Genomic DNA, 25,041 nt, shown 5'->3' with positions numbered 1-25,041 from the left:
TTCTGACCACTGGGACCCCGAGTGCCAGCATCCTGTACCCCCCCAACCCATATTTAGCAGTATAGTACTATTGTATTTATATTTAGCAGTATAGTACTATTGCATTTATATTTAGCAGTATAGTACTATTGCATTTATATTTAGCCGCATAGTACTATTGTATTTATATTTAGCAGTATAGTACTATTGTATTTATATTTAGCAGTATAGTACTATTGCATTTATATTTAGCAGTATAGTACTATTGTATTTATATTTAGCAGTATAGTACTATTGTATTTATATTTGGCAGTATAGTACTATTGTATTTATATTTGGCAGTATAGTACTATTGCATTTATATTTAGCAGTATAGTACTATTGTATTTATATTTAGCAGTATAGTACTATTGTATTTATATTTAGCAGTATAGTACTATTGCATTTATATTTAGCAGTATAGTACTATTGTATTTATATTTAGCAGTATAGTACTATTGCATTTATATTTAGCAGTATAGTACTATTGTATTTATATTTAGCAGTATAGTACTATTGTATTTATATTTAGCCGCATAGTACTATTGTATTTATATTTAGCAGTATAGTACTATTGCATTTATATTTAGCAGTATAGTACTATTGTATTTATATTTAGCAGTATAGTACTATTGTATTTATATTTAGCAGTATAGTACTATTGTATTTATATTTAGCAGTATAGTACTATTGCATTTATATTTAGCCGCATAGTACTATTGTATTTATATTTAGCAGTATAGTACTATTGTATTTATATTTAGCAGTATAGTACTATTGCATTTATATTTATCAGTATAGTACTATTGCATTTATATTTAGCAGCATAGTACTATTGCATTTATATTTAGCAGCATCGTATTTTTGCATTTATATTTACCAGCATTGAAATTTGTTGTTTCTTTATTTTGGTGATAAAATTAGCAGTATAGTCCTTAATAAAATGTATTTTCGATCATATATATCTTTTAGTACTTTTTGTTTGTTTCACTGCTGTTTGCCCTTTTAGGTTTCCTTCTCAAAAGAAAAAAAAAACTAATTCTGCCTGCAGGATCAAAAAAAGGAAAATAAAGAACAACAAATCACCTAAAAAGGACACATAAAGCAAAACCTAAAAAGCCTTTAAAACCTAGAAAAGTAAATTCTTCTTCTCCATGATGGGTAATACTTTTAAATGTTGGGCTTTGATGTAAGGTCTAGATTAGCTATAGTTCCTCCGCCAGTAATGCACTAGCACAACACAAAAACATCTCTAAATCACAGTATCTTAAACTTGCTCAGGAAAAGTTGTAACTCATCTCAAGTAATCTTTGGAATATGACATAAAATAACATTTGTTTTTCTCCCAGCTCTATCGGCCAAGCTCTGGTATTAAGGAGCCGTATGCGTCTGCCCGAGATGGTCAATGACCCTGGATTTGCCATAGTCTTTCAGCTGGAGTACGTCTTCTGTGTGCCCGGTGGAGGCAGCGGAAAGGTACTGTAATAACATTCACACCACCCAGTAATTAAATGCATGTCTGTTGTTGTTGGTGATGGTTGCAAGGTCTTTCTGGTATTTTTATACAGCGGTGTCATGTTTTTGGGACCCATATCTGTGTGATCATGAAGAGGAGGTCCTAAGGGGGAAATACGCAGGCGTTGTGCCGTGATTCGCATCACCACAGCATTTTGCAATGCCGGGGACCACAAACATGCGATTCACTGCCCTACCCCATCTACTTCACTGCAGGAGTGGCTGGTATGTGGGAGGGCTGCTTACTCTGCTGGCTGGGCTCTCCGAAAGTCTCCCGGATATTCCAGGAGAGTGGGCAAGTATGAACCAGTGACATCAGGGAGGCTGGAGGTACCAAGTGCCATGAAATGGGATGCAGTCAGGAAGCCGACGGTTGAAATGCCGACCACCGGCTTCCCGACTGTGTAAACCCGGCAGCGGTCTAATGACAGGCGTTGAAATCCGTCGCCTGTCGTTTTTCCTACGCCGGGAGCACGACGCCCGGCATACCGAACAGCGGCTGGTGTGGGCAGCCGCGGGGGGGGGGGGGGGGAGTTAGGTTAGGGGCTCCCGGTGGGGACTTAGGGTTAGGCACCCCCCGGGGAGACTTAGGTTTAGGCTGCGGGGAAGGGGGGGTTAGGCACCCTAAGGGGAGGGTTAAGGGGGGGTAAGGTTAGTTATAGTTAAAATACTTAACATGTCGGGATCTTCAGTTGGCGGTCTTCCAGCGTCGGGATCTGAACATGCGTCCGGCAGGATTTCATACCGATCCCCTTGAAATAATGCCCCACGTCTACTTGATGTCAACCGATATCCTGAATTCTCATGAATATCAGCTCGGTCCCCTAACAATTTACGTTACTGAGTTATCAAGTAAAATCTTATTATTTGCTTACTACTGAAATATTTTTTTATTACCAAATAAAATCTCTGAAATTAAGAAGAAGATTTTATTACCCGCCAAAAGCAATTTTGCTTACATGATCCTGGAATTCTCTCATTCAATCTCATTAGCGTTGAGGTCAAATCAGACAGGTATTATGGAGACATTCTTATGGTGAAGTGTAAAAACAATGTCCATTCTCTTGAGTCATTAATTATACTCCTCATTACGTCCACACTATTACAAATCATCCTCAAGAATCTACTGTACTGCAATCGCTTAAGGGGATTTTCCACCTTCAGACAACCTTTATTGATTGCAAGAAGGCATGTGCAATGAGTACTTTTAACGCTGCACGGCCATCTTGGCTAAAGAGCTGACTAATTGCAAATAACAGCTGCGGGTAGAGATAGTCAGTCTGTCTCTTGTTCAGTAAGGACTGCTTGCTGCCAAAAACAGGAGTGTGATCCCCTCATTGCTGATAACACAATGCATATCTTTGCTCTTGGCGTGACCACGATTGGTTGTAACTGATTTGTGTGCCTTTCACGATAGGAGAAAAATCCAAGTATAAATACACGTCGCCTATGATACTGTTACATGTATTTTTTTCTCGTCCGTGAAACCATTTTCTGCGTAAATCTGGAAATGTATCACCTGATCTTGTTTTATTGAGATAGATGGCAATGACCGATGACATTTCTAAGCCACATACAATTTTCTCAGTAATTCAACAAAATGAAATAGATAATTAGGGACGCGCTGCCCCAGGAGCTGCTGGTAGAGGGATAGTCACACCCTAAAATACACAATGAAAAATGCAAAGAAAACCAGCGCTAATAAATATGGACGGTGATTTAAAAAAGTTAACAATAAACATTTATTACATAAACACATTCATAAAAAAATCAATCAAATGAAAAGATGCCACACATGATGTGAGTAATCAGACCGGTGACCAGCCCTGTCATACATGATTCCCATGTGGGATATTGCTGATGTATAGCTGATCAGATGTTCCAGCACTCTCAATACAAAGTATTAATACCATATCCTGGATTAACAACAGCTCATTCTAATTGCACTGTATGCTAGAGACTGTGTTGAAATCATTTGCACTGGAATAGTGTGTGGCTGCTTGACATCTCCACATCTTGGATTAAGTGGATTCCTCCTGAATACTATTCTGCACCATGTATAGAAAACCGCTATTTAGCAGCTATTGAGCCCGTTTAAAAACACCAAATACCTTCAGCAAGCCAAATCGGGGGGTACCATAGGGAACCCCCATGTCAGAGCATCTTTTGGGGGGTGTCAGGTTGATTTCCCCAAATCTGACAGTACTTTCCGTCTGAGTTTCGCCGGGTCCCGTTTTCGCCTACTTTCAAATTGAATACGGGGTATAGCGGGCACGCTTTTCCGCCTACAAAACAGGCGAAGTAGGCGGAAAGTCCAGGCCACGAAAAAGTATCGCGGCTAAGCTCAAATTGAATACGGCTCATAGTTATAGGTTTAAATTAGAGATGATCGGTTTGCTTCTGGCTCGGTTATGTTCGGATCTGCACGGCTATACTGTCCCCTGTGCCGGGCTCAACGCTGCAGGTTTCTACTCTTTCCTGGTCTGGTCACCTCTCTGCGGCTCTCACCCCTGATCCCACTGCTCGTGGTGAAGACGTGGCAGATCAGCATTGATTATTATATAGATGTATGGAAAGGTGCTAAACAAATACAAATCAAAACGCAGGAGCACACTTCATGGGTGACCTGGCAATTGCCCCTTTTTAATGCCCCCAAACTCTAGGCAGTTGTAATGACGGCATATAGTCATAATACGGTCTGTCGGGATGTAGGCACTCAGAATGCCGGTGCCGGAATCCCAACGGTAAGTAGTAGGGTTAGGTAGGGGGGGGTTTAGGGGTTAGGCACTAGGGAGAGGGTTAGGCACAGGTGGGAAGGGTTAGGTGTTGGCACTACGGGAGGAAGTTAGGTTTACGGTGTGGGGAGGGACGGTTAGGGGTTAGGGTAGGGGTACTTACCTGTAGGCATCAGGATTGCCGGCGTCTGGATTCTGACCGCCGGGATCCCCACGCTCTGGCATTCCATACCCAAACTATAATAATGTACCTTGCAGGGTTGGGGACCCCTAGTGAACACATTTTATGGCCCTACTCTGCATTCACTACTGGCTGATGCCATCTTGATGAAGCGAGCACCGAGCACAGGACTATGCAGTGGGCACCCAGCGGTGGTGGTGATCAGCTCTCACGCATACATGTTACTGCGAGCGGTGTGTGAGTACTGTACTGCACCTGTTCTGCTGGGGCACTGCCAGATCTAGTAGCTGCAGCATTGTCTCATCATAGTCCAGGCTGAGGTTTACAAGCCTGGCGCAGCAAACCCGAGCTGCAGGTAATACTGAAGCAATTGTTAAAATATTTGTACAATAATTTTCCACGCACGTTATTATAAAAATAAAAAGTGACAGCTGGTAGCGCGAAGAACATAATAGACACAATATGAAATATATGTATAATAAATCTTAGATTATCTGTGGGGTTTACCTACATAGATCTGATAATGCTGGTAAGAACCTATATAGTTTGACTTTCAATAAATGTTTCTGCTTCTCTTAAAAATTGTTGAGTATTTTGTCCATTCCACCTACTCAAAGGAAAAGATGTCCTCATACCTTTTACAGGTCTGTACCACATGGCATTCGCTCTATCAAATGGGAATCCACCACCCCCCTCCCAACCACCACCACTGCCAATTTTAATTTATAGGTTTGTAAATGTCCTTCTACAACTTACTTTAACTGTGTGGCCTCCTTGTGTGTTTTTCATCAAGGCCTTTATGTCATTCAGACAGAGTCATTCTTTGACATCACTTTTAGATCCAGCTTAGCTCTGCTCTAGGTGTCCATAGAGTAATTGAGCGTCGTACCCAAGAGCAACAAAGTAAAAGTAACACAGAAGCAAAAGCGAACAGGCAAAGTACAGATGTGTCTTCACTCTTCTTTGCTGCACAGTTCCCTAGAATGTCATTGTATGCTGTAGCATTAAGCTTTGCCTTACAAATTGTAATTTGGTCAATACATTTGGCTGTGACCTCTTTAATAGCATTTCAGTGGTGTGGGGACGTGGAGAGGACTAATGGCACACGAGGAGCATTTGGAAGGGACCAATGGCACGTAATTGACGTGAAAGAGACTGATGCTACATCATGAACTTCTGGAAGGAACCAATGGCATATAATTAGTATGTTGAGGGGACTGATGGCACATGTGGGGCATGTGGAAGGAACTGATGCCATAAGAGGAGCATATGGAGGGAACTGATGACACATAAAGGGCGAAGGAGTGGACTGATGCCATGTAAGGGGCATATGGAGGACACTGTTAGCACATCAGGAGCTTCTGGAAAGAACATAAGGCACATAATTAACATGTTGAGGGGACTGAAGGCACAGGCAGGACATCGAGAAGGGCCAAATGGTACATAACAGACATTTGGAGGTACTTATGGGAAATAAGGGCTTCTGGAAGGGACTGACAGCACATAATTGACATATTGAGGGGACTAATGGCACATGTGGGGCATGTTGAGGGGTCTGATGGCACATAAAGTGCATGTTGAGGGTAATGATGGCACATAAGAGACAGATGACGTTGCTGGCAAATAATGTGCTTCGGGGGGGGTCTAATGGCACATAAGGGGATCTGGGAGGGGAGCAGATAGCACATAAGGAGCTTCTGAAAGGGACAAATGGCACATATTTGGCATGTGGCGGGGAAAGATGGCATGTGAAGGGGACTGATGGCGCATAAGGGGCTTTACAGTAGGGACCAATGCCTCATAAGAAATGTCATATAAGGGGCATGTGGAGGTGAGTTATGCATAATGGGCATGTAGAGGGGAATGATGGCACGTGTGGAGCATGTGGAAAGGACTAATACTATACAAGGGGCATATTGAGGGAACTGATGGCACATAAGGGACTTCTGGAAGGGACAGATGGCAAATAATTGACATGTGGAGGGGACTGGTGGCACATAAGGGGCTTCTGGATGGGACATATGGCACATAATCGATAGGTGGAGGGGATTGAAGGCACATAAGGAGCATGTGAAGGGGACTGATAGAACATAATGAGAGGTAAATTCTAATGTGACTAAGTAAGATAGGTCTCTACATTGTTTAAATGGAATTCTACCACCACCATCCCCCCCTCTTATGCCTTTATATATTTAATTATTTAGCATCTTGATTTCTGGGATTGGGGCTTTACTCAGGCTGATAGGTGTGGCACTGGCTCCTCTTCACAGCTTCTCTTTCATGAGCCTGTATCGGGGATAAGCCGTTATGACATCTCATTTCCCAATGACTGCAGTGCTGTAAACCGGAAGAGGGGAACCAGGGACAGCCAGGCTCATGTATCATCCATCATGACAGGCACCTAGCTATAATTGTCGTGCTGGCAAGCTATCATCGGCTGGAGCAGCAACTGTGCTGCCCCCTGTCCGACGGCACAGGCTTACTGCAACCTCGGAATAGAGGGGATGTAGTCAGGATACCGGCAACCGGAATGCCGACCGCCAGAATCCCGACACTGAAAATCCGGGATCGGACTAAAGATAGGCGTTTAAATGCCGACGCTTATCATTAGCCCCACGCCAAAATCCCGACGCCCGGCATACTGAACGTAGGTAAGCCGGGCGTCAGGAGCTGTTAACCGAGGGGAAGGTTAGGTTTAGGCACCCCCAGGGGGGACTTAGGGTTAGGCACCCCCCTGGAAGGGTTAGCTTTAGGGTGTGGGGAGGGGGGGTTAGGGTTAGGTACCATGGCGGGAGATTTAGGGTTAGGCACCACCCCCAGAGTCTTAGGGTTAGGCACCCCCAAGGGAGGGTTAGGGGCGGGAGAGGGGAGGGTTAATATACTTACCTGCCGGCATCTGGATTTTCTGCTCTCGGGCTTCCAGTGTCGGGATTTGAACCGGCGGCTGTTAAGCTGTTGGTATTTCATACCCAACCTGGAATAGAGTGACTATATAGAGATTATTTACATTTTTAAATAATTTTTTTCCTTTGTGTATGGAGAACATAATCGAGTGAAACGACCACATCTCTCCCCCTTTCTCTGGTATTATTATTATTATTATTATTATTATTATTATTATTAATAATAACCTTTCCTCATATAGTGGCAAAATACTGTATAGCACTTTACAGATAAAGTTTAATTATATCAGTCCTAGTTCCAGCGCAGCTCGCAGTATGTATTCTAACCAATCAGTATGCTTTTGGACTGTGGGAGGAAACTGGATCACCCAGAAGACCACATGGAGAGAACATACATACTACGCATGGATAGTACCTAGAACCCAAGTGCCCTGAGGCAGCAAAGGTAACCGCCAATGGCGGCTCCTACCCTCTTGCACGAGGGGGACTGCTCGTACTGCAGTCCAGAACCAGAATCACAACGCCTGCCAGGTCCATTGCACATGCAGAACCCAACTGGCTCAAAGGGGTGTCCGATTTTACCGGGGTGGGCTGCAGCCTTGCAGCCCCTAGGTAAAATCTGCCACTGGTACCCACTGTGCCAGCCATGCCATGATACTGTTTATTGATATATTGTCATCCTGATCCGGAATTCGGGTTTTTCCATACGCACAAGCTGAATTACTTCGGGATGAAGTGAGTCGGATAAAACAATGGTCTGGCCATAATTTTTTTTTTTCGAGAAAAATGATCACTTACTAGACTCATCTGAGAATAAAGAATAAAATAAAGTATAATTTAAATGCTAACCATTCATTAACTAGTAGTAACACATATTTAGCATTTATAGAATTAGTATTTAGATTATTTTAGTTTTTAATTGTACATTATTCTGGGCCAACCTGTATCTAGTTCACACCAAGTCACTGACAATGGATTTGAGATTCAGTATTATATCCCGTTTCCCTTTTGATCTGCCGTTCCTATACGTAATGTCTATTTACATAGTTGCCTGTGGTGCTATCACATTCACCCTCTTCCCAGCTAACGCGTAATTGCCTGTGTCCTTTTGCATTTAGATTTCTATCAATCCCCAGACTGTGTGTAATTGCAATATCCTTCTTCATGTTTCCCTATCCTCTGCTGGGTCTTGCCCCTTTATTTAGAGATACCATATACAGCACTACTGACTTTCCTATAGTATTTTGTTCCTTCTAGAACTACACTTTGAATCGACTGACAAGCCATATATAGGTAGAGTTCCCGCTGATCAAAAAGCTGGAGGGGCTGGAATTAAATTCCTGGAAATGAGAAACAACTGACGAAGTGGTACCCAGAAACCGAGGATACTTTTTTCCTTTGATTTCTATAACAAAGATAACCCCCTAGGAGCTGGATGTGTCTGTGCAGCAGTTCTTAGTGTAGAAATTCCAAGAGGGCTCTTTGATAGATGTGAGGAACAATATGTGTACTGGGAGGCGACATGTGACTTGCAGAACATGCTGAGGACTCAAAACTAGTATTTCAGTGGCTAATTGCTCACATAGAGAATTGCCCAGTTAGTATAACGCTCTTACATAGCCTGGATGTCTGAGGTTTCATGCGTCCGTAGTTTCCACTTTTAAGCTCATAGTGCACTAGTGTACTAGGGGTATATTTACTAAAGTGAGAGTTTTTAGAAGTGGAGATGTTGCCCATAGCAACAAATCAGATTATACTTAACATTTAACTAGCACCTTCTAGAAGATAATAGCTAGAATCTGATTGGTTGCTATGGGCAACATCTCCACTTCTATAAACTTTCACTTTAGTAAATATACCCCCTAGTCTCCCAATCTGCTTGATGCCCATTTAGTGCTGATCAGTGACACCAATGGTTCCTAATATGGGCCTGGATCCCAGATCGATCTATCTATCTATCTATCTATCTATCTATCTATCTATCTATCTATCTATCTCATATATATCTCATATATAACTATCTCATTTATTTATCTATTTATTACCAGTTATTTATCTATCTCATATCTATCTATCTGATTTATTTATTTATTTATTACCAGTTATTTATCTATCTATCTATCTATCTATCTATCTATCACTATCTCATATCTCTCTCTCTCTCTCTCTCTCTCTCTCTCTCTCTCTCTCTCTCTCTCTCTCATAGAGTTTGGACTGGGCAAGCCCAGGGGTTTTACCAGGGTAGATTCCACATACAAAATCTAGAACGGTAAAGATGCAGGATGCACTTCTATCCTTATTGCAAAGCGTCATATCACATTTTATGTGCGCGTAGTGTACCTGCATTTATTACATACAGAAATAGAGCATATACTGTATGTATCCTGATCACTATACTGTATGGTAGGGCCTGATTTAGAGTTGTACGCAAACCCAGTGATTTGCGTACAACTCTGATGGTTCCCGATTACTGATTAGCGCACAGGGACGGATTATAGGAGGGGCGAACAGGGCGATCGTCCAGGGGTCCCCACACCTTGAGGGCCCCCACACTGATGAAAATAGTGGCTGGAACCTGGCCAACAAACCCTGGCCGGGTTCCGGGTCCGGCAGCATCACAGCAGTCCACTGCCTCTGAATCACCCGACAGTGTCTGTCTATGGAAGCCCTGCCCCCTTGTTGACAATGCCGCGATTCGCGGGTGCACGGGTAGGGGGTGGGGCTTAATGCAGTGAAGTGCCCGCCCCCATCAGGAGGCTGATGGGTTGCCTTCTGCAGCTACAAGAGGTTAATGTGTGAGCTCCCTTCCTCCATCTCTATGTCGACTCCTCCCTCTCTCTCCCTTCCTGTCCTTTCCATCTCTTCCTTTTTCCCTCCTTGTCTCTCTCCTCATCCCTCTCTGTCTCACTCTCTCCCCATCTCTCCTTCCCTCACCCCTCCCTTTCTCTTTCTCCTAATTCTCTCTCCCCTTACTCTCTCTTTCTCTTCCTTCTCTCTCCCTGTCCCTTCCTCCCTCCCCCCCCACTCTCTATCTATACTGTATATCTATCTAAATCTCTATCTTTATCTATAAATGTCATATATATATATATATATATATATATTTATACAGTCAGGTGCATAAATATTGGGACATTGACAGAATTTTCATATTTTGGCCTCTATTCACCACCACAATGGCTTTGAAATGAAACAAACAAGATGTCCTTTAACTGCAGACTTTCAGATTTAATTTGAGGGTAATTACATCCAAATCAGGTGAACAATGTGGGAATTACAACGGTTTCTATATGTGCCTCCCACTTTTTAAGGGGCCAAAAGTAATGGGACAAACTAAACAATCCTAAATCTAACTTTCACTTTTTAATACTTTGTTGCAAATCCTCTGCAGGCAATTACAGCCTGAAGTCTGGAACACATAGACATCACCAGATGCTGGGTTTCATCCCTGGTGATGCTCTGCCAGGCCTCTACTGCAAATGTCTTCAGTTCCTGCTTGTTCTTGGGGCATTTTCCCTTCAGTTTTGTCTTCATCAAGTGAAATGCATGCTCTATCCGATTCAGGTCAGGGGATTGACTTGGCCATTGCATAACATTCCACTTTTTAGCCTTAAAAAACTCTTTGGTTGCTTTTGCAGTATGCTTCGGGTCATTGTCCATCTGCACTGTGAAGCGCCGTCCAATGAGTTCTGAAACATTTGACTGAATATGAGCATATAATATTGCCCGAAAACACTTCAGAATTCATTCTGCTGCTTTTGTCAGCAGTCACATCATCAATAAGTACAAGGGAACCAGTTCCATTGGCAGCCATACATGCCCACGCCATGACACCACCACCACAATGCTTCACTGATGAGGTGGTATGTTTTGGATCATGAGCAGTTGCTTTCCTTCTCCATACTCTTCTCTTCCCATCACTCTGGTACAAGTTGATCTTTGTCTCTTCTGTCCATAGGATGTTGTTCCAGAACTGTAATGGCTTTTTTAGATGTTGTTTGGCAAACTCTAATCTGGTCTTCCTGTTTTTGAGGCTCAACAATGGTTTACATCTTGTGGTGAACCCTCTATATTCACTGTTGTGAAGTCTTCTCTTGATTGTTGACTTTGACACATATACACCTACCTCCTGGAGAGTGTTCTTGATTTGGCCAACTGTTGTGAAGGGGTTTTTCTTCACCAGGGAAATAATTCTTCTGTCATCCACCACAGTTGTTTTCCGTGGTCTTCCGGGTCTTTTGGTGTTGCTGAGCTCTTCGGTGCGTTCTTTCTTTTTAAGAATGTTCCAGTTGATTTGGCCACACCTAATGTTTTTGCTATCTCTCTGATGGGTTTGTTTTGATTTTTCAGCCTAATGATGGCTTGCTTCACTGATGGTGACAGCTCATATTGAGAGTTGACAGCAACTGATTCCAAATGCAAATGTCACACCTAGAATCAACTCCAGACCTTTTACCTGCTTAATTGATAATGAAATAACGAGGGAATAGCCCACACCTGTCCATGAAATAGCTTTTGAGTTGATAATCCCATTACGTTTGGCCCCTTAAAAGTTGGGAGGCACATATAGAAACCGTTGTAATTCCTACACCGTTCACCTGATTTGGATGTAATTACCCTCAAATTAAATCTGAGAGTCTGCAGTTAAATCACATCTTGTTTGTTTCATTTCAAAGCCATTGTGGTGGTGAATAGAGGCCAAAATATGAAAATTCTGTCAATGTCCCAATATTTATGCACCTGTATGTATATGGTATGTACATGTATATATATTCTCAATTTATATATATCTATCTATATATGTCTCCCCACTCTGAATGCTGTGTTTTACCCTGGCAGTGGCCATTTTTTTTATGGGGCCCCCACAACTTAGTTGCCCCGGGGCCCCCACAATCCTTAATCCAGCCCTGTTAGCGCATGTGCAGGATCTGTACTTCCCATGTGCCGATCAGTGTCTGTGATGATGGTCACAGTGCCCCCTAAGCCCGCAGCATGTTCGTCTGGAGGCAGAGAAGGGACAACGACAGCCAGCGTCTGAGAAAACGGCATGTACCAAGGTCAGTTTCTGCATCTTCCAACACGGCTTCCCTGGCCCCGGCTGCAGGAATTTCATGGCCATCCTGAGTACTCCTCTGGCCGATGTTCATGCATGTGATGTGATGGCTGCACCCTCAGACACAGCAGCGCATTACAGAAGCCGGCAGGAGGCGACTATTCACACAAGACGCCTCCTGCGGCATTAGCAAATTATCGCACAGCCGTTGAGGCTCTGCAATACCCTACAACGTGAAATCAGGCCCAATATATGCAAAGTATATTGTATACTAACATTATATTCAGTACTAAAATACTGTTTTCAATTGAAAAATTCTGTCATCTGGTAGAAGGTAGCGGCCGTTCCCCGTTTTCTTATTTCTTGTATAATCTTATTAAAATGTGAAAAATTTGCCCTGTTCATAAGAGTGGGAAATTCCCTGCAATTGTTTATTTAAATTATATCTTCAACTTTTCTTATTGAAGGATTTAAAAAGAAAATAACACAAACATTTCCATGATCATGTGAGGATTGTATAACAATACATAAATAAGTGAAAATAAGGCCAAAAATGGATTAAAGCTAAACTCGGAACCAAGACAGGGCTGGAAGGTGTGATGCATTGTGGATTGCTATTGCGATGGCAGCTGCGATTACGCACGCAGTTCTGCTGTGAAAATATGCTAATGGTTGCAACCGCTCAGTCTGCATAGAGACGCCCACTACCGCTTTCTCACATCCGTAATACCTCGCAGTCCTGCGTATACATCGCTAACATCGGACACTCATGCAGAATTACAGCAGCTCTGACCTACCTCAGAAATTGCAGCGGTCGTCTCACGCAGAGAGTACTCAGGCTGCGTATGCCGTCGCAGTGGTTAATTTATGCATGCCCAAGAAACCGCGTTCCAATGCCTGCGTTTCTCCAACCACTCCCCCGTCACCACCCCCCAAACGCTGATGTCCCGTCACTCACTCTGCGATGGCTTTCTATCTGCGTACATAATCGCAGTGCGATCGCAATGCTAACTGCGCACGCGCACTGCGGTGCATGCACAGTACGCACCATGGGCTGATCTGCGTACGCTGTTGCAATTGCCATCCATAATGAACCAGACCCAGAGAGAATACCTGCAATTATTAAGCAGTAAAAATGTGGTTTTCATTAGTTTTTGCTACTTTTAAAGCCATTTCTTACTTGTAAGTACTGTATGGCTCATTGTCCAGTTTTGTTACGGAGGGCTTAGAATGACTTCATGTGCTTAAACTAGAGCCGACACAAGTATTCCACTGAGGTCGACATGCTGAAGGCAGTGTCACCTATATAAATATTAATAATATAAGAAATACATTATGGAAACATAGGACCTGTTTTTATGAACCGGTGCTGTCTCATTAGACATCTGTCAGCCCATTAATTGGTAAGATTACAAATGCCATATAAATTATTGAATGATACTGTGAATATTCCTGACTTAAGTAAGGAACTGTTATGTGTACCCTGTACAAGCGCGACCACTAAACTGCTTCTTAGACGTATAATTATGTCTCTCATTACATACGAAAGATATATAAAGCCAGTCCTCCATGATAAAGTATAAAATGAAAGATAAAAATCTCTCGGGCAAAAAAATACAGTATTAATCACACACCAGCAAACAAACAGCACAGGGCCACCACTAAAGCATGAGCAGGAAGTGCATTTCTTTTTCTAACATAGGGCCTGATTCAGAGCCGCTCGTAAGTGGCCGCTCGTTCGTTCAGAACGATGTTTGCCCAACTGCGCATGAGTACGGATCGTAATACGCATGCGCGAACCAGTCAGTGCGGCCGAAAATCGTTTGTTCGCTAAACAGCGAATGCCTGCTATTTTGAGTGACAGGAGGAGGCGTATGTGGGTGGTAACAGGGGAAGGTGCTTGAAAACGGGGAGTGGAGATCAGAACGCAGGCGTGCTTAAAGGTCAAAACGGTCGTTTTATGGGTGTGCATAATTAATACAGCAGCGTCATTGACCACGTCACTGGGTTATTTTACAGTCAGAACTGCTCGCAAGATTGCGGTAGGAAAAACCAACCACAAGAATAGCGAGCAATTCATACGCTGGTCGATGTACTCGATTAATCTAATAAATAGCGGACATGACGTAGGATGCGAGCGGCCAGGGGGCGTATTTTTTAAAAAAACGACCACAAGTTTTGTTCGCTCGTTCAGACATAGAGGCGTGAACAGACCGCAAAGAGCGAACGCTTCATTTGAATAGCCACCCCTTTTTTCAGAACGAACGACCGCAAATAGCGTCCGGCTCTGAATCAGGCCCTTAGTGCAAGCTGCAGAGACATAGTCACCCCACCTGCATCCAGCCCACCTCCACCTGATCGCAATCCACATAAACGTCTATTTACTAAGCCCTGGATGGAGATAAATTGAAAGGAGAGATAGTACCAACCAGCCAGCTCCTAACTGTCATTTTTCAAAAACAGCCTGTGACATGGCAGTTAGGGGCTGATTGGTTGGTACTTTATCTCCGTTCATTTTATTTCCATCCATGGTTTAGTAAATAGACCTCTGAGTCCGTCCAACCCTACCGCCCTCTATACTTAACTAACACCAGCATACCTGTCACTAAGGGGTCTATTTACTAAGCAGTGTTAGGAGACAGAGTGAAAAGTGATAAGGTGCCAGTCAATCAGCTCCCAACTGTCATCTCACAGGCTGTGTTTGAAAAATGACAGTTAGGAGCTGATTGGCTGGCACCTTATCACTTTTCACTCTGTCTCCTAACCCTGCTTAGTAAATAGACCCCTTAATCATACATGCCTACCCTCCCGGTTTTCGCGGGAGGCAACCGATTTTTCGGGTAACCCCACCACACAGGGGTAGGCACTTCTCCCGCATTCTGCCTACTTCCTAGTGAAGTGGCGATTGCGGGTCCCCGTGTAGGGGGCGAGGCTTAATGACGCAATTCTCAGTGAATTGCATCATTTAGCCCCACGCCTATTTAAATTTAAGCCAATCGCGGCAATTTGCTGTGCAGGAGGCGGGGCATATTGCCGCAGACCGTCAGGCCCCGTCCCAATCAAAGCCCACCTGCTTCTTATACCAAAGGTAGGTAACTATGGTCTAATTCTGTATACGAAGCACAATGGAACTTGCCGTGAAAAGCAGCTGCGGCCGCTGCATTGTCGCACTACGTATACGGAGTCAGACTCTGTAACACAGATATACAAGTGTCGCAAATTAATCAGTGCAGTCTCGTGAAGCGGTCTATTGCAGCTGATTGCGACTAACACATTTTCGGGCGAAAAAGATGCTTGGCGCATTACCCCCTTCCCCAGTTCTGCTTAGAGACTGTCAACATTCTGGCATATAATTCATCCAAACCGTTAGTCAGACCATGAACTATACGGGGGCTTGTTTTGTATTTTAGACTCCTGGTTCTGATCTGTCCTAGTTTATTTAGTAGACATTGAGGTGTGAGAGAGAGAGAGGTTCGGCCCCTCAGTAATGGGGTTTGCAAGACAGTAACTGACCAGTTGCATTTTGACTCATGGAGCTGATTCCCCCAGCGGCACAGAGTGTATCAGGAGATGGGGGTTGTGTTAGTGAGGACAGGGCTGCATGTTACAGGGGCAGTGAGATGATGTCTGGATGGGAATGGAGGCAGCAGGGAGCCACAGACTGAGAGTTATATAGTGGAAGGAGCAGGGTCCACCAGCAGCACAGAGTATATCAGGAGATGGGGGAATGCGTTAGTGAGGACAGGGCTGCATGTGACAGGGGCAGTGGCATGATGTGAGGAGGGGAATGGAGGCTGCCGGAAGTCACAGACTGAGAGTTATATAGTGGAAGGAGCAGGGTCCCTCCAGCAGCACAGAGTATATCAGGAGATGGGGGAATGCGTTAGTGAGGACAGGGCTGCATGTGACAGGGACAGTGACATGATGTGAGGAGGGGAATGGAGGCCGCCGGAAGTCACAGACTGAGAGTTATATAGTGGAAGGAGCAGGGTCCTCCAGCCGCACAGAGTATATCAGGGGATGAGTGATGTATTAACTAAGACAGGACTGTATGTGACAGGAGATAATTATTTAGTGAAGGGAGCAGATAACAATGCTATTTACAAATGTTTTTGTTGCCAACGGGAAAATTGTAGTTTGTCTATGTTGGAAACAGCCAATCCAGTGACCAATGAATAGGTTCTGATTTATATTTTGAGTCAAGAACTCTGTTAAGATCAAGTTAAAATTGAAAATGTAGATAATATTTAACTTAAACTCATTAAAACCATTTTCATTACTGACATCAATTATTTGGATGTTAGCAGCACATCTGCTGGCTCAGCACATCGGCAATAGCAGTTCTGGCACAACTGACACTAATTAGACGTTTGATAAAAGCAGAATATTGTTGAGCGGAAAAATTCTATAGTTTTTCTTCTTTTAAAGAGTGAGAAGGAAACTCATCTATAAAAGAAAATAAGCCTGCACACAGTATATCCCATACAGTCCTGGGCACCAGCTGCATGCCAGTATAAATGCCCTACCTATAGTGCATCAAGGCTCGAGCAATCTGGGAGATCACTGGGAACGCTGAAGCCATCAGAGGCTTCTTTAGCCTCTGATAGCTTTGGAGCCAGCGTTCCAGTTACTGTAGGAAAGTTGATAGCGATCTAATGACTGGAGCTACCGGTAGATCGCGATCTATGTTTTGGCCAGGCCTGTAAAAAAATTAAAAATAGCAGCTTCCCACTGGCTGCGGCACCACGGTGACATCGCTGCGGCGCACAGTTTGGGAACCACTGGGATAAGGGTTTGGTTCTGAAGGTAATGGTAAGGGAAGGAAAAGTACATGGGGAGGAGAGCCCTGCTTATGAGAGCTTACATTCTAAAGGGTAGGGGTAGACAGACAGGGGTGACACAGATGGGGTAAATAGTGAGCATGGGACAGTGTTAGGATAGTTGTGTTATATAGTTGAGTATCAATTTCCCAGATTTGGCTGCTAAGCATTGGGTCTGACCCATAGCCCAGCCTGAATGGGGTGACCTTCCATTTTCATTGAGTGGTGTACAGTAGTTGATGTTATAATAGTAAGGTGGCACTATAATGTGGCATAATTTGCTCTTCTCATTGTAATGTGGTAAAATATGAACTAGAGGGCTCTATAATGTTACATAATATGAGCTGGGTAACTATAATGTGGCACAATATGAAGTGGAGGCACTATATTGTGGCAAAATATGAACTGGGGGCACTGTAATGTGGAATAATATGCAAATTGGGGGTACTGTGTCGCATAATGTGTGCTGGCAGCCCTACAATGTGACATAATGTGAACTAGGACACTTCTATGGTTCATAAAATAAACTAGGGCACTACCAGCGGTGTAACTAGGTTTCTGAAAGCCCCATAGCAAAAATTTGTACGGTTCTCCGTGAACCACCCAATGGTGAAAAATGTATATAACTCATGTAAGTTTGACAAGGAAGATGGGCCCCCCCTAAGCTCTGGGCTCCATAGACATAAACATCCTGAATCTTATTCTCTCCCTCCTCCCTTTAACCTATGATAGTCAGCTTCCATTATATTGTTGATTATAACTTTAACGGAATACATACGATTTACCGCCGGCCGCATGGCCGGCTGTTCTAATCCCGACAGTCGCATCCCGGCAGTGGAGGAAATCCTGATCGTCAAAGGTAAGTATTTAATAACCTAATTCTACCCCCTAACCCTCCCTTAGGAGTGCCTAACCCTAACTTCCCCCCCAAGTGCCTAACCCCTTCCCCGCCTCCTAAACCTAAATCCCCCGGGGGGGCCTAACCCTAACAACCCCTTCCCCTAGCCTAACCCTAACCCCCCCGGGGGGTGCCTAACCCTAAGTGCCCCCCCGGGAACCCTAAACCTGACCCTCCAGATGCGGCTGTCCACGCCCGGCTTACCGATCGAAGGTGTCGGGCTCCCGGTGTAGGTAAAATGACAGGCGTCGGGATTTCGACGCCTGTCATTTAGCCCTTGCCGGGATTAGACAGTAGGGAAGCCGACGGTCGGGATTTCATCTATCGGCTTCCCACTTTAACAGCTAGTAATATTTAATTACAGTTATTATTTGTTTTTCCTTTCCATTAGATTTGTTCTGAATTTTAGTAAATATGTGTTGTTCAATAATGATTCTATCCTGCTGAATGTAGTGCTCCACATATCCTCTTCATTTGCCCTGCACACTCCCCAATACTTTTCATGTTTCTCTCTCAAAACCTGCAAAGGAGCCATATTCATCCTTTTTCTTCCCCAGACCACCCAGTTCTGTTGGTCACGCAGCCTTAGGGGTATATTTACTAAAGTGAGAGTTTTTAGAAGTGGAGATGTTGCCCATAGCAACCAATCAGTTTAGAGCTATTATCTTCTAGAACATACAAACTAGAAGGTGCTAGTTAAATGTTAAGTAGAATCTGTTTGGTTGCTATGGGCAACATCTCCACTTCTAAAACTGTCACTTTAGTAAATATACTTCTAAGGGGTCTAGTTACTAAGCAGTGTTAGGAGTGAAAAGTGATAAGGTGCCAGCCAATCAGCTCCCATCACAGACTTATAACTTTTCACTCTGTCTCTTATCACTGCTTAGTACATAGACCCCTCAGTGTCTTATTGTATTACTGTTGCTGAAATACACCTTTTCTACTTCAGGGTCCATAGGGTATACACAGGATACCTTGGGGTATAGGTGATGACGTCAGGCATCGGGCACCATAGAGTTAAGTTTTCAGCCTCCCAGGATGCACCAAGGCATCTCAGTTTCGTTTGGTGCCCGGCCGGAGTCGGATGCACCTGTTTAGAGGGGGGCTAGAATTGGCTCCTGAAGTTTTCTTCAAGCAGCTGTGGCTGCTCATCTGGATGTACAGAAAGGACAGTCAGTACTGACGTCCATGCTGTCTTCCCTACACCCCCGCCGGTACTGATCCGGGGATGCTGGTAGGCATCTGGGGTCACAGCTAGCGGTGACCCCAGATGTTTGGGATCATGGCCGGATTTAAGGGGGACAGCAGGTAAGCAGCGGGGTTCCGCGGTGGGTCCCTGCTGAGCACATGGTCCAGAGTCCCCAGGCAGGGGGCTCCCTGGGGACTGGCTGCAGCGTGGAGCCAGGTTTCGGACCTGCGCTTCCACTACCCTCCCTGGGACAGCGGACTGCAGCTGAGCGGTAGCGCTGCGGCGTACCAGGGGTTAATTGCATGCCAGGGGAGCGCGCCTTCCCTGTAACACAGCCGGCGCTTCCCCCGCTGCACACAGCCCTCTCCGCTCTGCTGACTGTCCCTGTGGCAGCGCTCCTCCCCCAGGCCGGCCTCCTCTCTGCTCCTCGGTGGCCATCTTGCTGGAAGCATGGTGAGCGCTGCTGGACGCTGAAGATCGGTGGCATCGCGGTCTTGGTCCCCCGGCATACCTCTCCTCCGTTGGTTCAGGTCTGTGTATGCAGCGCTGTGTCCTACCAGGCTCTGTGTCTGCATAGTTGAGAATCAGCGCTGATAGTGCAGGAATTGATTTCTTTGCACTGTATGTGACTGCTGCTAGCGTCTGCTGCCTGTACTTTCACTTTCTACTGTCAGCCATTTCACTGTCCCTGCTCTTCTTCAGCTAAAGCCCTTGCGGTGCGGTGCGGTGCTTGCAGGGTGGTTCTCCCACTATACTAACAAGTATTAGTGAGAGGGGTCACATACTTACCATCATGTCTGAGAGTGACTTTCCTCTCCAGCTTTTGTGTACTACGTGTAAGGTACCCATAGTGGAGGGGGAGGGTAACGCGGAGGGGCTATGTCGGCAGTGTTATTTATTGGCGCGGCCAATTACTGTCACGGCTCCTGTACAGGAGCCGCCCTCGGCTTGTTTCGCCAAAGCGCTTACAACCCTCGTGGGCCAGTTAGCTCCGCAGCCTGCCATCCCACAGATGGGATTGTCCCAGCAGTAAGTGGTGTCGTCACGCATGCAGGGTTTCCCGAGGCAATTGATGGTACCCCACAGTCTCCCTATTTCCCCTCCCCAAGTCTCTCAGGAGCCTGCGTGGGTTAATTCGCTGACAAGCTCTGTACAGCATTTGTCGGACGTGTTACAAGGGGAGTCTGTGTTGCGGCCTCACAAGCGGCCGGTGGCGTCTCTGGGCCTGATTCAGAGCTGAACGCTCTGACCAGAGCACTCGCTCTGAATCAGGGCCCTCCTACCTTTTTTTGGAGCGTCCTCATGGACGCTCGCATAGCTGTGGATGCCGAGGTTTCGGATGGAGACCCTATGGTCCATCATTCTGGCGCTGGAACCTGGGGATTACATGGTGTCGTTGGACATACAGGACGCTTATCTGCATGTCCCTATTCTTTCGCGCCATCAACAGTTCCTCAGGTTTGCAATCCGCAACGATCACTACCAGTTCCGGGCGTTACCTTTTGGCTTGGCGACAGCACCACGTGTGTTCACCAGGGTGATGGCGGTCATGGCGGCTTCCCTGCAACTGCAGGGAGTCCGCATGTTGCCGTACCTAGACGACCTACTGTTGGTAGCAGGATCTCCGGAGCTCCTTCTATACCATTTGGATCTGACGATTGCAGTACTGCAACAACACGGCTGGTTGATAAACTGGCAAAAGTCCACCCTGATCCCGTCTCAGAGGATTCTGCACCTCGGAGCTTTGTTGGACTCCAGTCAGCAGAGGATCTTTGTGACGGGGGAAAAGATCTCTGCGTTGCAGTTGAGGGTGCGCAGTTGTCTGCAGAGTCGCCGTGTGTCTCTTCACTCGGCAATGAGGTTACTGGGCTTCATGGTGTCTGTATTCGACACGGTGGAATATGCCCAGTTTCACTCCAGACCTCTGCAGCAATTGATCCTGTCCAAATGGAATGGACTGCCTCAGAGTCTCAGATCCCAGACGATGATGCTCACTCCGGAGGTTCGCCTGTCCCTTGCCTGGTGGTTGCAGACGACCAATCTCAACAAGGGTCGTCCGTTTTGGGTGGCGAACTGGGTCCTGTTGACAATGGACGCCAGTATTCGGGGCTGGGGAGCGGTCACGGGTCCACACTTGTTCCAGGGCAGATGGACTCAGGCAGAAAAGGAGCTTCCGATAAACATCTTGGAACTCCGCGCCGTTTTCAATGCTCTCCAGTGGGCCCTTCGGTTTCTCCAGGGTCATCCCGTGCAGGTCCAATCGGACAACGCCACCACCGTGGCCTACATAAATCGGCAAGGAGGCACCCAAAGTCGGGCGGCACTCGTAGAGGTGTCCCGCATTTTGATCTGTGCGGAGCGCAATCTCCCGGCCATATCAGCGGTATTCATCCCGGGAGTCCTCAATTGGGAGGCCGACTTTCTCAGTCGCCAGGACGTTCATCCGGGGGAATGGTCTCTGCACCAGGACGTCTTTCAACTTCTGGTGGACAGGTGGAGTCTTCAAGAGATCGACCTCATGGCGTCACGGCACAACAACAAGTTGTGCGGGCCTTAAGGATTTATGTTGACCGCACTTCTTCGTTTAGGAAGTTGGACGCCTTGTTTGTCCTCTATGGCTTCCGTAAAAAGGGTTGGCCTGCTTCAAAGCAAACTTTGGCAGGTTGGATCCGTATGGCAATTTCAGAAGCTTATCTTCATGAAGGCCTGCTGGTTCCATCTTCTGTGAGGGCTCATTCCACTAGTTCTGTGGGTCCTTCGTGGGCAGCTCGACGTGGTGCCTCTGCAGTCCAGATCTGCAAGGCTGCCACGTGGTCCTCTGTCCATACCTTTGTGAGGTATTACGCGTTTGACACCTTTGCCTCTCAGGATGCTTCCTTCGGGCGGCGGATTCTCCTTTCAGCACAGGAGCGTCCCCACCCTTGAAGGATACTGCTTTGGGACATCCCCAAGGTACCCTATGGACCCTGAAGTAGAAAATATGAGATATGGTAAGAACTTACCTTTGTTATCTCTATTTCTATGAAGTCCATAGGGTTCCACAGGACTCCCGCCCTGTCGCACCTGTGCTGCAGATGGGCTTTGCTCTGGTCACTGGTTTTTCTGTCTCCCTCTGGTGAAAATGTGATTCTTGTGTGTGTCCAGATCTTTTTTCTCTCTCTTCCTTCTCCTCCTCCGGCCTATGGCTTGGTACGTAATTGAGATGCCTTGGCCCGGGGGCGGGGTATTGGAGGGGGACCCTAGTGCATCCTGGGAGGCTGAAAACTTAACTCTATGGTGCCTGACGTCATCACCTATACCCCAAGGTATCCTGTGGAACCCTATGGACTTCGTAGAAATAGAGATAACAAAGGTAAGTTCTTACCATATCTCATATTATTCCAGACCATCATTCCTTACTACCTGTCCGCACCTTAGTGCTTATTTGGAATTATGTGGCAGATTTATCAAAGCATGGAGAAAGATAAACTACCAACCAATCAGCTTCTAACTGTCATGTTACAGACTGTGGGACTGACTCATCATCGCATGCAAGTGCAATGCTGAACGCAGATTCCCGATTATCATGAATCTGCGCATGTGCAGGACCCATTCTGCGAATGTGCAGAATGGGTTTTGCGCAATCGTACGCAGCCCCTGCGATGCCTCTGCCTGATTGACAGGCAGAGGCATTTAAGGGGTGGTGGAGGGGCGGCTGGCGTTCCTGGAAAAAGGGGGCGTGTCCGCACTATTTTCCGGGAGTGGCAAAGCCAGGGACTGCGCTGACAGACGCAGTTTCTTGTCCTCGTGAGCTGGCCAGCCTGATTAACCTGATGCTTACTCAATTGGCCAGTGCCCCGACAGTCGCGATGGTGATCTCAGCCTGTGACCTCGGTCACTGGTCTGGGATCGCAAATACAGCAGGGGGTGTCATACACCTCCTGCTACATTTACATATTAGCAAGGACGGAGTCTCAGAGCTACCTGCTTGCAGTTTTGCAATTCCGTCCGATGCTGAATCACCCCCTGAGTTTGATATTAGGAGCTGATTGGTTGGTACTTTATCTTTATTTTTCACCTGCTGCTGTACAGCTTTTGTCTGTTTGAGCTTGACTCTGCCTGTCTGACCTCTCATCTTTTTGTTGATCGCAGTTGTCGCCAAATTAGTCAGCGACTATGGCCCGTATTCAATTTGAGGCGAAAAGTCCGTATCCGCGATACTTTTTCGCCGATGACGTCATTTTCACCTGTTTTGCTTTTACCCCTTATTCAATTTGAAAGACTTTCCGCCTAGGCGGAAAGTCAATGCAATGTACGAGGCGAAAAAGTTTCGCCTATGAATAGCAGGCGGAAAAAAGTGCAGAATTGGGGTTTTGGGGTGCAACGTTGTGGGAACCCCCCTGCAGCCTTCAGACAGTCTCCCAAAGGTAATCTGTGTCAAAAATAAATAAAAAAAACACTTAAGGACACCCCAAAAAATGACTTTGAAAAAGGAGATGAAAAAAAAAAAGTTGGAGGACAAAGTTAAAAACTAGCGAACTTCACTGTGGGGGGGTCCCCAAGTATGCCCCAGGTGTTTTTTTCATTGCAGGTGCTTGCGGCATGTGGATTTTTCACGATTTTTTTCAACTTCACTTTAGCAACTTTTAAATCAGCTGATCCCCATTTTCAAGTACCCAAAATTTGCTGGGATAAGTTATTTTCTGGAAAAAAAACTCCTGAATACTATTCTGCACCACGTATAGAAAAACGCTATTTAGCAGCTATTGAGCCCGTTTAAAAACACCAAATACCTTCAGCAAGCCAAATCGGGGGGTACCATAGTGAACTCCCATGTCAGAGCATCTATTGGGGGGTGTCAGGCTGATTTCCCCAAATCTGACAGGACTTTCCGCCTGTTTAAGTTTCGCTGGGTCCCGTTTTCGCGTACTTTCAAATTGAATATGGGGTAAAGCGGGCAAGTGCGCGATACTTTTGCCTCCTACAAAACACGCGAAGTAGGCGACAAGTCCGGGACGCGAAAAAGTATCGCAGCTCGGCTCAAATTGAATACAGCTCTATAGCTACACGTACACAGACAATCAAGTGTCTATGAAAATAATAAGCTTTGTGAGTAATTAGGTGCCATAGGCAGAAACCCCTGCAAATTGGGCCATAATGAAAAACCTTCTGGTGTCACTAGTAACCATTACTTACATTTTTCCTCTTCCTGCCTTAGTAGCCTTTAAATCAAGTAGTAAATAAAACCCTTCGCTCACTACAACATATGCTTTGAACAATGAGCAGAAATCTTCTTTTGACCATGATAGTGAAACAAGATGGATGAAAAGACAAAGGAAAGGCCTCAAAAAAAACCCAGAACTCCTCATTTATTCTCAATCATAACTCAGAAGGTTTCATGTTCTTCGGGGACCTAAATATCACACGGTGACTAATCCATTATACACAGCAGTGACTTGTAAAGCCGGCTCTGTGACACCACTCTGTCACTTCCCTCTGCCAGGAGAATTTATAGTGGACTCAAGAATGGAAAAGACACCACAGGAATAAATCTCCTGAATTACAAAATGGAAGTCATACATATTTTGGCATGAAGTACCCTGTGCAAGGAACAAAGACGTTCATTGCCTCTCTAAGAGAAGAGACCAAGAATATACTTGTAATCTACAATATATGTTGGTAACATACAGTAGAAGGCGGCTAACATAGTTTAATTTACTGTAAACCCAACACTTCATTACAGTTGAGGC

At 45.4% G+C, this 25,041-nt stretch overlaps 1 protein-coding gene across 2 annotated transcripts in view; it reads left to right on the top strand.

Annotated features, from left to right (window-relative positions):
- Nucleotides 1-25,041, top strand: part of NPHP4 (nephrocystin 4) — a 376,954-nt gene that overhangs the window by 137,136 nt on the left and 214,777 nt on the right. For both annotated transcript variants that reach the window (XM_088447716.1, XM_088447715.1), the window contains exon 9: nucleotides 1,368-1,494. In XM_088447716.1, the coding sequence (XP_088303842.1) occupies nucleotides 1,368-1,494 (127 nt within the window). The remainder of the gene's footprint in view (nucleotides 1-1,367; nucleotides 1,495-25,041) is intronic.

The sequence above is a fragment of the Taudactylus pleione genome, unplaced genomic scaffold, assembly GCF_031769625.1.
Source record: "Taudactylus pleione unplaced genomic scaffold, aTauple2 ptg000437l, whole genome shotgun sequence".
In the NCBI taxonomy this organism is placed as follows: domain Eukaryota; kingdom Metazoa; phylum Chordata; class Amphibia; order Anura; family Myobatrachidae; genus Taudactylus; species Taudactylus pleione.
This window is presented reverse-complemented; position numbering and strand designations above follow the sequence as displayed.